The sequence below is a fragment of the Muntiacus reevesi genome, chromosome 4 (assembly GCF_963930625.1).
Source record: "Muntiacus reevesi chromosome 4, mMunRee1.1, whole genome shotgun sequence".
NCBI classification, from domain to species: domain Eukaryota; kingdom Metazoa; phylum Chordata; class Mammalia; order Artiodactyla; family Cervidae; genus Muntiacus; species Muntiacus reevesi.
The window spans coordinates 171,343,455-171,356,165 of NC_089252.1; the positions used below are offsets into that span (position 1 = coordinate 171,343,455).

Sequence of the window (12,711 nt, forward strand, 5' to 3'; positions counted from 1 at the left end):
CTAGGGTCAGTGGACTCATTCCCTGGCACTGCAGGTCCTTCCAAGGAGGGGGAGGGCTGGGCCCTTGAGGAGCAGCTGGGGAGCGGGATTCCCTAGTGGGGAGGGACTTTCCCCTCCTGGCCTTCTCGTCTGGAGCCTCTGGGGAGGTGGTGTGAGGAGGCTATTCTGGGCTGGGGAGAGTCTGCTGGCGGAATGGATCCCCCCAGGTCCCTGCCTACATACCCTGAAGCCCTCAGAGAGAAACTGGCTATGTAATTACAATCGGCTCCCTCACCACATTCTAGACTATCATTATCCTCCCTGGATCTCCTGAAGCTGTGTTAACCTCTTTGACCCCGAGGGACTCAGGGAGAAGTAGGAGGTTGGGAGGAGGGACCCAGAGTTCGCTTTCGGAGGGTTGGGGGTGGCGGTGGGTGGGATACAAGTGCCCCTGCCGCTCTCCACTCCCGCTACCTCCCCCGGCAGGCCGCGCCCGCCCAGTCCTGGGGTGCACCCTCTTTCCACTTTCACTCTTGGTCTCTCTGGGCCTGCCCACCTCTCCCTATCTTTCTTTCCTATTTCTGCTTTCCCAGGCCCAAGTGGTGGGGTCCTGCTGGGGGCGGTGGGCCCAGGCTGGTCCTGTGGCCTAATCGTGGTGGCAGGAGGCACCACTATCCCAGTTGCAGCCCCGAGAAAAGGAGGGATGTGAGCACAGAGTCTGCTCCTCCGGGGACTGAGCCCTGGGGGATGAGCTGACCCAGCCCCGAGGAGCAGAAATTTGGGCTAACCAGCCGACCCACATTGCTTCTTTCTGCTTTCTCCCAGATTCTGATCTGCTCCCTCCCAGAAAAAAACATAGTTGTGTCAACTCTCAGTGGAGACCTCTGTCCCCTGGGCGGGCCCTGGAGCCAGAACCACACATCGGGGAGCTCTTGCCCCAGGAGGTGCAGGAAGAGGCATTAGGCTGGAGCCGCCCAACCTGCCCAGTCACCCCTCAGGCATCTGATTGCCCCTGTTGGTAACAGTGACAGAGGCTGGGGGGGGGGGGGTTGGGACAGGAGTCCGGCAGGGGAGAATGAGGGGCCAGAGGTCAGGTGCTGGGGGCCCCAGGAGCAGAGAAAGGAACAGGTAAAAAGAGAGCGGAGTGCTGAGCATCCGGCTGGGGTGGGGGGCGGAGCTGGGACCAGAACCCTGGGCCAAGGCCAAGGTGGGCAGGAGGTGTCTAAGGAGCTTGGCTTGTCCCTCCCAACCCTTTCCTTGGCCATCTAAAGTGGGGTGCCATCCAGGTGTTACTCAAAGCAAAGTCATTTGAACTCCCATGAGTCTAAAAACAGGGTATGATCAAGAGTTATTATTCTTTTTTTAAAAAGGTTTTATTTTATTTGAGGTTTAGCCGATTAACAATGTTAATGACAGCTTCAGGGGAACAGGGAAGGGACTCAACCATGCATAATCCATTCTCCCCTAAACTCCCTCCCTCCCCGGCCACACGCTGGGCGGAGTTTCACGTGCAGTAGGTCCTCGCTGGCTATACATTTTAAGCTCAGCAGCGGGTCCAGGTCCATCTCACCCTCCCTGATTGTCCCTTCCTCTCAGTCTCCCTCTGCTCCCCTGGCAACGGTAAGCTCATTCTTGAAGTCTGTTTCTGTTTTGTAATTTCATTTAAGACATCATTTTTAAGGTATATTGTCATCCTGCTCCTTTAACTTACATGCAGAGCACATCATGTGAAATGCCAGGCTGAATGAATTACAAACTGGAATGAAGATTGCCAGGAGAAATATCAACAGTCTCAGGTATCCAGATGATACCACTCTAATGGCAGAAAGTGAAGAGGAACCAAATAGCTTCTTGATGAGGGTGAAAGAGGAGAGTGAAAAAGCTGGCTTAAAACTAAACATTCAAAAAATGAAGATCATGGCATCCAGAGCCGTCACTTTGTGGTACACAGAAGAGAAAAAGTGGAAGCAGTGATACTTTTTATTCTCTTGGGGTCCAAAATCACTGCGGATGGTGACTGCTGCCATGAAATTAAAAGATGCTTGCTCCTAGGAAGAAAAGCTGTGACAAAGTTGGACACCATATTAAAAAGCAGAAACATCACTTTGTAGACAAAGATCCATGTAGTCAAAGCTATGGTTTTTCCAGTAGTCTTGTATGGATGTGAGCATTGGGCCATAAAGAAGGCTGAGCACCAAAGAACTGGTGCTTTTGAATTGTGGTGCTAGAGAAGACTCTTCAGAGCTCCTTGGACTGCAAGGAGATTAAACCAGTCTTAAAGGAAATCAACCCTGAATATTCATTGGAAGGACCGATGCTGAAGCCAAAGCTCCAATACTTTGATCATGTGATGTGAAGACCTGACTCATTGGAAAAGACCCTCATGCTGGGAAAGACTGATGGGAAAAGGAGAAGAGGGAGCAGAGGATGAGATGGTTAGATCACCGACTCATTAGACATGAATTTGAGCAAACGCTGGGAGATAGTGGAGGACAGAGGAGCGTGGCGTGCATGGGGTTACAAAGAGTCGGCCCGATTTAGGGAGTGAACAACAACAGTATTTAAGGTACCAGAACTCTGCCTCTCATTCTCCTCTGATGCTCAGCTGTCCTGTGCTGTGAGGAAGGGAGTGGTCTCCCTCCTGCCTAAGTGGGAGAAAGCTGCGGTTCTGGGCGGGCACCGTCCCGTGTGGGGCAGAGCCTGCCTCTCGCTGAGGCCTCTGAGCTCAGCGTGCTGCGTGCTGGTGGTGGAGGTGGTGTGTGCGGCACCAGAGTCGGTGTCAGGACCCTGGGTCTCCCCTGCAGGTTGTGCTTGAGTCCAGGCTTCACCTCTTTGAGCCTTCCTTTCCTCGCGCTGAGGAGGTGAGCTGACTTTGGCAATGACGTTCACCTGGGTACCATCGTGCGGTGAGCTAGTCTTGCCCTGGGCTGGGGTTGGCCCCACAGGGACTGGAGTCTCCTCTCTGTGCCCCAGACTCGGGCAGTCGGAACCTCTCCAGCCTTGCCCTTGTTTTGATCTAACCCTGAGATCTGAGAGCTGCTCGCAAGCACCCCTGCCTCCCTCCTATCCAAAGCTAGGGCTTCTGGACGGAAATCTCAGGTCCCCAGTTCAGACCCAGCCTCTGGGCCTTAAGTTCCCACGTCACCCTTCTGTCCTCCCGGTGAAGAGGGCATCCTTTTTCTTTCTCTCTCCCCCCTGTCTCGTCCTGCTCCCTCCTCCCCACCCTGTAGCTCGCCCTCCCGCAGCTTCTCCTTGTCCTCCACCTCCTGTTTGCTCCTGTCTCTCCACACTCCTCTCCCACGCTCTGCAGTGCTCCCCTTCTCCTCCGTCCTCCCCTTCCTCATGCTTCCGGGCCCCTCTTCCACGCTCCCCTACCCCAAGGGCCTCGACAGGCAGGAGTTCACTGGGGCCTCCCTTTCCCACCGGAGCACCTGGGAGAGGGGCGGGTAAGAATGTGGGCAGAGAGCTGGGGACCCAGCCTGGCAGCCTGACCTCTGGTCCGGCCCCTCCTAGTGGGACTCAGGCCAGGGGCCTGGTGAGTGGAGGGGAGAAGAGGCCTCCCTCCTCCCAGGGCTGTGGGTGGCCCTGGGTGCTGGCTGCGAGCTGCTGTGCATTGCACTGGGTCTGGGCGATGCCTACATGCTCTCAGATGGCACCACCCGTGCTGGAGACACCTGAGGCCCCCATGCCCACTGCTGGCTCTGGTTGGAGAGCTAGAGAGCAGCATGGTTCTGCTGTTTGGGGAGGGGGAGGGGAGACGCCCACCCCAGCTCACCCACCACCCACCCTTGCCAGGCACCCAGGGGACAGAAGCCTGAGCTAATCGAGGGTATGTATGTATGTATGTGCTCAGCTGCTTAGTCATCTCCTACTCTTTGTGGCCTCTTGGACTGTAGCCTGCCAGGCTTCTCTGCCCATGGAATTTTCCAGGCAAGGATCCTGGAGTGGGTTGCTATTTCCTCCTCCAGGGGATTTTCCCGACCCTTGTCTCTTGCGTCTCCTGCACTGGCATGCGGGTTCTTCACCCTGGGAAGTCCAGCTAGTCAGGTGACATTTCTGGACCCTAGCCTTTGAAGTTGGTGCTGGAAGCTCTGAAGGATGTGATGTGAAGGGCCAGGTCTGAGGTCAGCTGCCTCCCCACTCAGAGGTACCCAGGGCTCTATGCTGACTTTCCCGGCTCTCGGGGCAGGCCATTCTTTTTCAAAAAAATAGTGTCAGTGACATAGAGAACATACTGGTGGTGGCCAAGGGGGAGAGGGTTAGGGGCGGGACGGAGTGGGAGGCTGGGGTTAGCAGATGTGAGCTTTTTCACCCCCACTTTCTATTTACCCTCTTGGCTGTGTCGAGTCCTGTGGGATCTTCGTTCCCAGTTGTGGTCCAGTCCCTCAGTCGTGTCTGACTCTCTGTGACCCCGTGGACTGCAGTGCATCAGGCCTCCCTGTCCCTCACCGTCTCCTGGAGTCTGCCCAAGTTCATGTCCATTGCATCGGTGATGCCATCTTAATTCCCAGAGCAGGGATCAAACCTGTGCCCCCTGGAGAGGAAGCACAGAGTCCTAACCACTGGACTGACGGGGAATCCCCCGAGCTCTCACACGTGGAATGGATAAGCAACAAGGTCGTGCAGTGTGGCCCAGGGGCCCGTGTTCAGTGTCCTGGGATAAACCACGATGGAAGAGAACACAAGGAGGAATGTGTACATGCATAACCGAATCACTTTGCTGGATAGCAGCAGTTAACACTGTAAGTCAACGAAACTTCAGTACAAAATCTGTGTTAAAATAGACACAACACAAAATTTACCATTTTAGCTGTTTTTAAAGTGTTCAGTGGCTCTGAGTACATTGATGTGTTGTGCCAGCTGTCACCACCATCCATCTGCGGATTTTTTTCATCTTCCGAATCAGAAGCTGTATACCCAGTGGAACAATGACAATAGCCGTCTCTGTGAGCATGACTACCAGACTAGGAATGAATTTTCCTTGCGGCCCCCTCCCAGCGGCACACAGATCTGCTCCGCTGGGTCTCCTCGGCCCCATCCTTTCCCTCCAAGCTGCTGCCAGCACCCCACCCTGCCACAGTGTTTCCAGCCCTCCCCCCGGTGTTCCTCTAGGAGGGTCCCATCCTCCTGACCCCCTCCCAGCTCCGCCCCCCGCCTGCCCGGAGGCCTCCACACTCACCCAGGGGTGCTCACGATCCTGCCCTGGCTCTGCCCTGGAAAATGCCACCCCATCCAATGACCTTCTCTTGCGTCTCAGCTTTCTTTACTATTAAGTGCTTCTGGTCACTGTCCCCTCCTCCTGCTCTGAAGTTCTCTTTTCTCTTGGCCTCTGAGAGAGCGAGACAGAGGAAACAGCAGGGAACAGCTTGGAACCCCCCGAGATCTGGGCTCAAACCCTAAGCATGCCCTTTACTAGCTCGGACTCAGGGCATGTCACTCCCTGTCTCAGAGCCAGTTTCCTTGTCTCTGCTCAGATGGTAAAGAATCTGCTTGCAGTGCAGGAGACCCAGGTTCGTGCCCTGGGTCGGGAAGATCCCCTGGGGAAGGAATGTCTACCCGCTCCAGTACTGTTGCCTGGAGAATTCCGTGGACAGAGGGGCCTGGCGGGCTACAGTCCATGGAGTTTCAAAGGGTCAGACAGGACTGAGTGACTGCACTTTCACTTTGAAAACAGGACAGATGACACCGCCCTCGCTGCGGTCATCAGGATTAAGAGAACTCACGGCTCTAAGTGCCCAGCACTGGGCCTGGCAGAGTGGAGTCCAGCTCTGCGACTTGCGTCCCCTTTCGGATCATTTGCTGCTACCAGCCCCTCCCCCACTTTCCGTAAACGCAGGGGTTTTCTGAGATCCTGTCTGGCCTTCACCCTTCTGTGCATTTGTTGCTGTTTAGTCGCTCCGTCGTGTCTGACTCTTTGCGACCCCATGGACTGTAGCCCACCAGGCTCCTCTGTCCATGGAATTTTCCAGGCAAGAATACTGAAGTGGGTAACCATTCCCTTCTCCAGGGGATCTTCCTGACCCAGGGATCGAACCCATATCTCCTGCATTGGCAGGCGGATTCTTTACCCCTGAGTCACCAGGGACGCCCTGTCTGTGAATTTCGATATCACTTTCTCTCTCTAGTCTGACTACTCCTCTTTCCTGAGTCTCACATTCCTAATTCCAAGTGGGACATCTCTACCCAGCTGCCCCTTATGTGCCTCCCACCTTCGGTGACCACCACCCCTCCCTTGGGCTCCCAAGTCTGGAAGCTCTAAGTTATCTCAGATTCTTCCCACTTCCTCTTCTGCTCCCACAGGTAGGCAGTCACCCCTGAAAGGCTTTTCCAAGGATTTCCCCTCCTTTCCCTGGCTCTGGCCTTCATCAGCTCTGCTTTGGACCAAGATGCGCCAGCGTTTATCCCTCCTCCTTTCAGCAGGAGGTCGGCATTTGCCCCTTGGTAATTTCCCACCCTCCCCTTCGCCTTGAGAACACACCCTACACAGCCACTAGGTTCTTAGCAGTCACGTCACCCAGACTGTCTTTTTATTTTAATTTATTTATTTTAATTGGAGGCTAATTACTTTACAATATTGTAGTGGTTTTTGCCATACATTGACATGAATCAGTCATGGGTATACACGTCAGACTGTCTTCTTTTCACTTCATCTATTGTTTTGTGAAGTATTCCAAGGTCAATTACAGATGTGACATTTCACCCTGAAATATTTTAGTATGCATCTTTAAAAAAATAGAGAAAATTTCCTATATAATCACACTATCATTTAATAACATTATTTTCTCATGTCTAATCTTCAATTATATTCAGATTTGCCTAGTTGTTCCAATACTTTGGCCACCTGTGGAGAAGAGCTGATTCACTGGAAAAGACCCTGATGCTGGGAAAGATTGAGGGCAAGAGGAGAAGAGGGTGACAGAGGATGAGATGGTTGGATGGGATCATTGACTCAATGGACATGAGTTTGAGCAAGCTCCAGGAGATGGAGGAGGACAGGGAAGCCTGGTAGACTGCAGTCCATGGGGTCGCAAAGAGTCAGACACGACTTAGCAACTGGATGACAAGTTCTTCCTAAAATGTCTTTCATAGTTTGTTCAGCAAAGATTCAGTCAAAGACCAAGCGTCATGCTTGGAGTTTCGGTAGCTAAAGTTTCTGAATCGTGACTGCAGACCAGCTCTCTGCCCACCATCTGTCACCAGAGCCTTCCCCAGGCCTGTGAGCCGGCCAACCCCAATATGCCATGCGGGGTCTTTGGTGCCCATGCCCAGGCACTGGGAGGGCTTTGCTTTTTAAATTGCTGCCTGTGGGCGTCTCGGCGCACTGGCTTCCCTGGCTGCAGAACACAGGCTCTAGCGAGCGCAGGCCGCAGCAGTCACACAGGCTTCGCTGCCCCGTGGCATGTGGGGTCTTCCTGGACCAGAGATCGAACCAGTGTCTCCTGCTTTAAGGCAGATTCTTAACCACTGGACCACCAGGAAGGTTCCTGCCATGGACTTTTAAAACTAACCCTTTTTCCACTTGGCCCTGTCCTTGTCCCTGGAACTGAGCGACTGCCTTTTATGGTCTAAGGTCACCTCAGAGAGTGGGGCTTCCCAGGTGGCACGAGTGGTAGAGAACTCGATTTGCCAATGCAGGAGACATAAGAGGCACAGGTTCAGTCCCTGGGTCAGGAAGATCCCCTGGAGGAAGGCATGGCAACCCACTCCATTCTCTTGCCTGGAGAATCCCATGGACAGAGGAGCCTGGTGGGCTACGATCTATAGGGTCACAAAGAGCCGGATACGACTGAGTGACTAACACACACCCCTCAGAGAGCACCAACCACCTCGGTGAAATTCACTCCTTTTTGTTTTCCTCTGGGGCAGAGGCACCACCTGTCCCTCCCTCTGATCCCACCCAGCTGCCACCAGGGGTTTCTGCCTCTGTTCACAGTGTGGGCTTGCTTCTGCCTGCTGGCACAGGATGGGGCCACCTGTTCTCTTGCCTCACTGGCCCTGTGCCCAGCACATGGCTGGCAGAAACAGATGAATACTCCTTTCTTCAGCATCGTGGCTCCTCCTGCACAGCCCACCTGCGGTGATAACTGGAAACAAAGTCCAGAAGTGGAGGACATGACGATCCACTCCAGTGTTCCTGCTTGGAGAGTGCCGTGGACAGAAGAGCCTGGTGGGCTGCAGTCCATGGGGTTGCATAGGGTTGGACAGGACTGAAGCGACTTAGCACGCATGCATGCAAGGTCCAGAAGGGCCTGGGTGTGTCTTACTGGAAGATTATGATCCTGGAAGCTGGTTCTCGGCCCAGCCCAGATTGCCTTCCTTTTGCTCTTAGTTTCTTTCCTTGACATATACTGAGGCTCAGGAAATGCTTCTTCAGGCTGGATGAGAAGACTCTATGGGCCGGGGCCCAGGCGGGGTGGGCAGGTTGTCGGGGCTGGTTGTTCTTGAACTGTTCACAGAGCTCCTGGGGACCACCATGGCTCAAAGGGAGGGAGGCAGCTTGAGACCACCCCCTCACCTTCCAGTCCTCTCTTGGCCTTGCCCTCTGGACTGTCCACCAGGATGGGATGGGGCAATCCAGGGGATATATGCCATGCCTGTGTGAGGGTAGCCCCCAAACCTCCATGGCAACAGGGAGATCCCGGAGGGGTGGGAGCCCACCTCGGCCACCCTCCACAGAGGGAGGAGCCTGACTCTGACGTGTCCTGATTGGCTGGGTGACACGGTGTTGGGAAGGGCTTTCTCTACTGGCTCAATACTCTGGAGCCCCAGAAAACGGAGGAGGGGGTTCAGAGAGGGGGCCAGGAACACCCTGTCTAGAACGCTGGAGGCTGTGAGGCTGGTGCCTTTCCTAAAGTTTAGTCTGGCCCCACCAGATCCCAGAGAGCCAGCAGCTTCCTCTGTTGACTCTGGGGCAGGGTGGCGGGCTGGAAAGGAGTTGGAGCGAGAGGAAGAGGGTGGGCGCAGGGTGGAGGATGAGGGGCCTTCTGAAGACCATCTAGTCATCTCGCCTCAGCTCTGCAGCCGGACCCGGCGCTCAGAGTAACTCCGGGCGGCTCCTCCCTCCTTTGGCTTTCACACGTCTCTTCCCTTTCCCTGAGCCAGAGAGATCCAGGCAGCGCCGGGTCCCGCTCTCCTACCCCGAGGTGGCCCCTTTCGGGGGGCGCAGAAGGACCTCAGGCTCCCCAAGGCCCTGTCCTGGGTGCCCTCGCTTGCTGGGGGTGGGCGCTGCCTCCCGGAAGGGGCCACGTGGCCTCGACCGGGCGGGGGGCTTGGCCTTCCCCTGTGAGCCCAGTGACTCAGGCCGCAGCTGTTCCCGCGTCACATGAGGGAGGCTGGAGGCCGCTCGCGGGGGAGGGGGCTGTGGCTGGAGCCGGGGCGGGGCCGCGCGCCGGGCGGGGCCGGAGCCGGGGGGCGCAGCCAGAGAGCCCCTGAGCGGCGGCGGGAGAGCAGCACTCAGCCTCCGGGAGCCCAGGTGAGGCCGCGGGGCCCGCGAGGCTGCGGCGGGGCGTGGGGAGGGGGTCCCCGGTCGCCCCCAGCTCGGGGGCTCGCCCCAGGCCTCCGAAGACCCGCCGCGCTCCCCGCCGCTCCCGAGGCCCTCGCAACTTTGCAACTCGGTGAAGTTCCGGAGGCCCGGGACGCGCTGGGGCGCGGGGGCGCCGGCCGCATCTCTGCTCGTCGGCGATCGGAACCCAGGGGAGAGGGCCCGCGGGTCGGGCTGGGGCTGAGGAGAGCTTTCCGTGCCCGGTTGCGTGGCGGGGGGCGTTTAACACCGGGCGCTGCCGGGCGGAGGGAGGGCGTTCGGTGCTGGCCGCTGCCGGCGGCCTCGGCCGGGCGCGGGCGCGGGGGCGGCGGCGCGGGGTCCGGCCGGCGGCGGGCGCCCCCACCCCTCTCCTGCGGGAGGCCGAGGGCTGGAGGACGTGGATCCGACCGCGGGTTTCCGGGTGGGAGGGGCCGGGGTGGGGGCCGCGCAGGGGAGGCCTCGAGGGCCGGCGGGGCGCTCGGAAGGCGGGATCCCGCCTCGACCGGCCCTGATCCCCCCGCCCGCCCCTCTGGCCCAGGCCCGATAGCCATGGCGGTGGAAGGAGGAATGAAATGTGTCAAGTTCCTGCTCTACGTTCTCCTGCTGGCCTTCTGCGTGAGTGGGGAGCGGGGCCGGCGGGGGCGCGTGGCCGGGTGCGGGGCGACCCGGCTCCGGAGGCCTGAGGGGCCAACGATCGAGGCAGCTGGAGACCAGATGTGGGAGGAAAAAGCCCGGGCAGCAGCCGAAGCCAGCGCGGCCGTCCCCTCCTCCCGCTTTCGGGAACCTCAGAGGCTGGTGTGGGCCGACCATGGCCGGTCTCCTCCGCGAGCCCTCCGGGCCCTTCCTGTCTGGTGACCCAGCCTCTTGTGATATGGGGCAGTGGGGCAACCAGCCAACCGCCTGTTCTGATGCTATCGCCTGCCCGCGCCTCGCCTCGGGTGTGCCTCCGCTCCCTGCTTCTCTGCTCTCTCTCTGCCTTCATCCCGCTCATTTCCTCCTCGCCCCTGCCGGCCGCTCGGGGTGGGTAAGGGCTCTGCCCACCTCTGTGGCTCCAGTCCCGGGCTCCTGGCTTGAGAGGCTAGTTTGTCCGGGGGGGACCGGCCACTCTGACCCCGGTAACCCCTCCCTCCTCCCAGGCCCAGCAGGCCTGAGGCGCCCTGCTCACAACGGGTGAGGACGTGGGCGCTGATGGGGATAGTGAGAAGGCACTGCTGGGAGCCCTGGAGGCCCGTAGGAAGAGGCTCAAAGGAAGCACTGCTGTCTGAGGCCTGTGCGTCCTGGGATCAAGGCTTACTGGAAACTTCTCTTTTTTGCACTTGGTGACGAGCTGCTTGAAGGAAGGTGTGGCTCCTCCTGAGGGCTTTCTCAGAGAGCCCTAAAGTTTGCCCAGCCCTCACGGTGGGGCAAGGGTGGGTCAGCCTCCTCCCCCACTGTCAGAAGTTTCCTGGAGGTGTAAGAATCGGTCTCTCTGGAGTGGGCTTCCGTCTGTGTCCTGGGTCACCCGCTGCCTTCCACTGTGGGGGGCTGGCGGGTGGTGGGTCTTGAGTTCTGACCTGCCCTCCTCCTCACAGGCCTGTGCGGTGGGACTGATCGCGGTGGGCGTCGGGACCCACCTCGTCCTGAATCAGACCATCACCCACGGGGCCACCCCTGGTTTCCTGCTGCCCGTGGTCATTATCGCAGTGGGCGCCTTCCTCTTCCTGGTGGCCTTTGTGGGCTGCTGCGGAGCCTGCAAGGAGAACTACTGTCTCATGATCACGGTGAGCGGGGGTGGGCCCGCGAGGGCGCCTGGGGCTGCCGGAAGGGCATTTCTCTGGGCGGGGCTTGGGGGGGTGGGGGGTGAGGGACACCGTGAATGTCCCTGACTCCAAACCTGACTCCTGTCCTTCGCACCTGCAGTTTGCCATCTTCTTGTCCCTTATCATGCTAGTGGAAGTGGCTGCAGCCATTGCTGGCTATGTGTTTAGAGACAAGGTGAGCGGGGAATGAGGGTAAGCCCTTGCCTCTGAGGCCTGGCTGCTCTGGGACCCAGGTGCCCTGAGTTCTGACCTCCACGGTGATCCTCCCTACTCCCAGGTGAGATCAGAATTTAATAAGGACTTCCGGCAGCAGATGCAGAATTATCCAAAAGACAACCAGACAGCATTGATCCTGGACGAGATGCAGAAAGACGTGAGTGGGTTGCCGGGAGCAGGGGTGGGAGAAGGGGAGAGTCTAACCTTCATGTTGAAGATGGGGTCACTTAACAGCCTCTCCCCCATCTCTGCTCTCCCCCAGTTTAAGTGCTGCGGGGCGGCTAACTACACAGACTGGGAGAAGATCCCGACCATGACCAATCGAGTCCCGGACTCCTGCTGCGTCAACGTCACCAATAACTGTGGGGTTAATTTCACCGTGAGGGACATCCATGCTGAGGTAGGAAGGGTGGTGAGATGGTAGGGGACTTGGAGAAGCTGGGAAATGTTTCAGGCGGTGAGAGGGACCGGGGTGGAGGTGACGAAGGCTGGGGCTCTGGGAAACTGGGCGTCAGGGATCGGGAGGGAATCTGGTAATGCTGAGGATGGGGTGAAAGGGACAGAGGGTGGGGGAGCCAGGTGGGCAGGGGAGGGGGTGTGGGAAATGTCCGACGGGGTCTTGTCTTGTGTGCCCGCCACCCGCCAGGGCTGTGTGGAGAAGATTGCGGCCTGGCTGAGGAAGAATGTGCTGGTGGTGGCTGCAGCGGCCCTGGGCATTGCCTTTGTGGAGGTGAGAGGCACCGTGGGCGTCTGGGAACTCGGGGCAGCAGGAGGGTGCTGAGCAGGGGCCCGGTCTGTGGAGGGGAGCCCTGGTTGTCTCTGGGGTCCCGGGGTGGGGCTCTGTCTTGCCTCCCCGGCTCCTCTCCACCCCCGTCTCTCTGTCCTAGATCCTGGGCATTGTCTTAGCGTGTTGCCTTGTGAAGAGCATCCGGAGCGGCTATGAGGTGATGTAGGGGGTCTGTCTCCTCAGCCCCCTCATCCGGGGGAGTGGGGCAATATACGCCAGGTTTTTCAATTAAACGGATTATTTTTTCAGACCCCAAAGAGAAGGAGTCTCAGTTTGTCTTAGACAGTGATACTTTATCCCTTCTCCCTCTTTATCCATGTTCCCATCCTCTGGGACCCTGTTCTACTTGCACCTCTGGGAAAGGTGGCCTGTTTGAGGGCGGGGGTGGGGCGAAAGGAGGATTTTGCTCG

General features: G+C 57.9%; 1 protein-coding gene across 1 annotated transcript; it reads left to right on the top strand.

The window, feature by feature from the left end:
• The first annotated feature begins 9,371 nt into the window (after positions 1 to 9,371).
• CD63 (CD63 molecule) lies at positions 9,372 to 12,551 on the top strand. Its single transcript, XM_065934980.1, has 8 exons — positions 9,372 to 9,451; positions 10,038 to 10,114; positions 11,071 to 11,259; positions 11,399 to 11,473; positions 11,576 to 11,671; positions 11,777 to 11,914; positions 12,161 to 12,244; positions 12,402 to 12,551. The coding sequence occupies exons 2-8, from the start codon at positions 10,049 to 10,051 to the stop codon at positions 12,465 to 12,467; spliced, it is 714 nt and encodes a 237-aa protein (XP_065791052.1). The 5' UTR covers positions 9,372 to 9,451; positions 10,038 to 10,048; the 3' UTR covers positions 12,468 to 12,551.
• Positions 12,552 to 12,711: the final 160 nt, after the last annotated feature.

What these genes read in the sequence shown, in the direction of transcription:
- CD63 (XM_065934980.1), top strand. Translation starts at nt 10,049, where the DNA reads ATGGCGGTGGAAGGAGGAATGAAATGTGTCAAGTTCCTGCTCTACGTT. An exon ending in TTCTCCTGCTGGCCTTCTGC is followed by an intron (nt 10,115 to 11,070) that starts GTGAGTGGGGAG and finishes TCCTCCTCACAG; the next exon opens with GCCTGTGCGGTGGGACTGAT. An exon ending in TGGGCATTGCCTTTGTGGAG is followed by an intron (nt 12,245 to 12,401) that starts GTGAGAGGCACC and finishes TCTCTGTCCTAG; the next exon opens with ATCCTGGGCATTGTCTTAGC.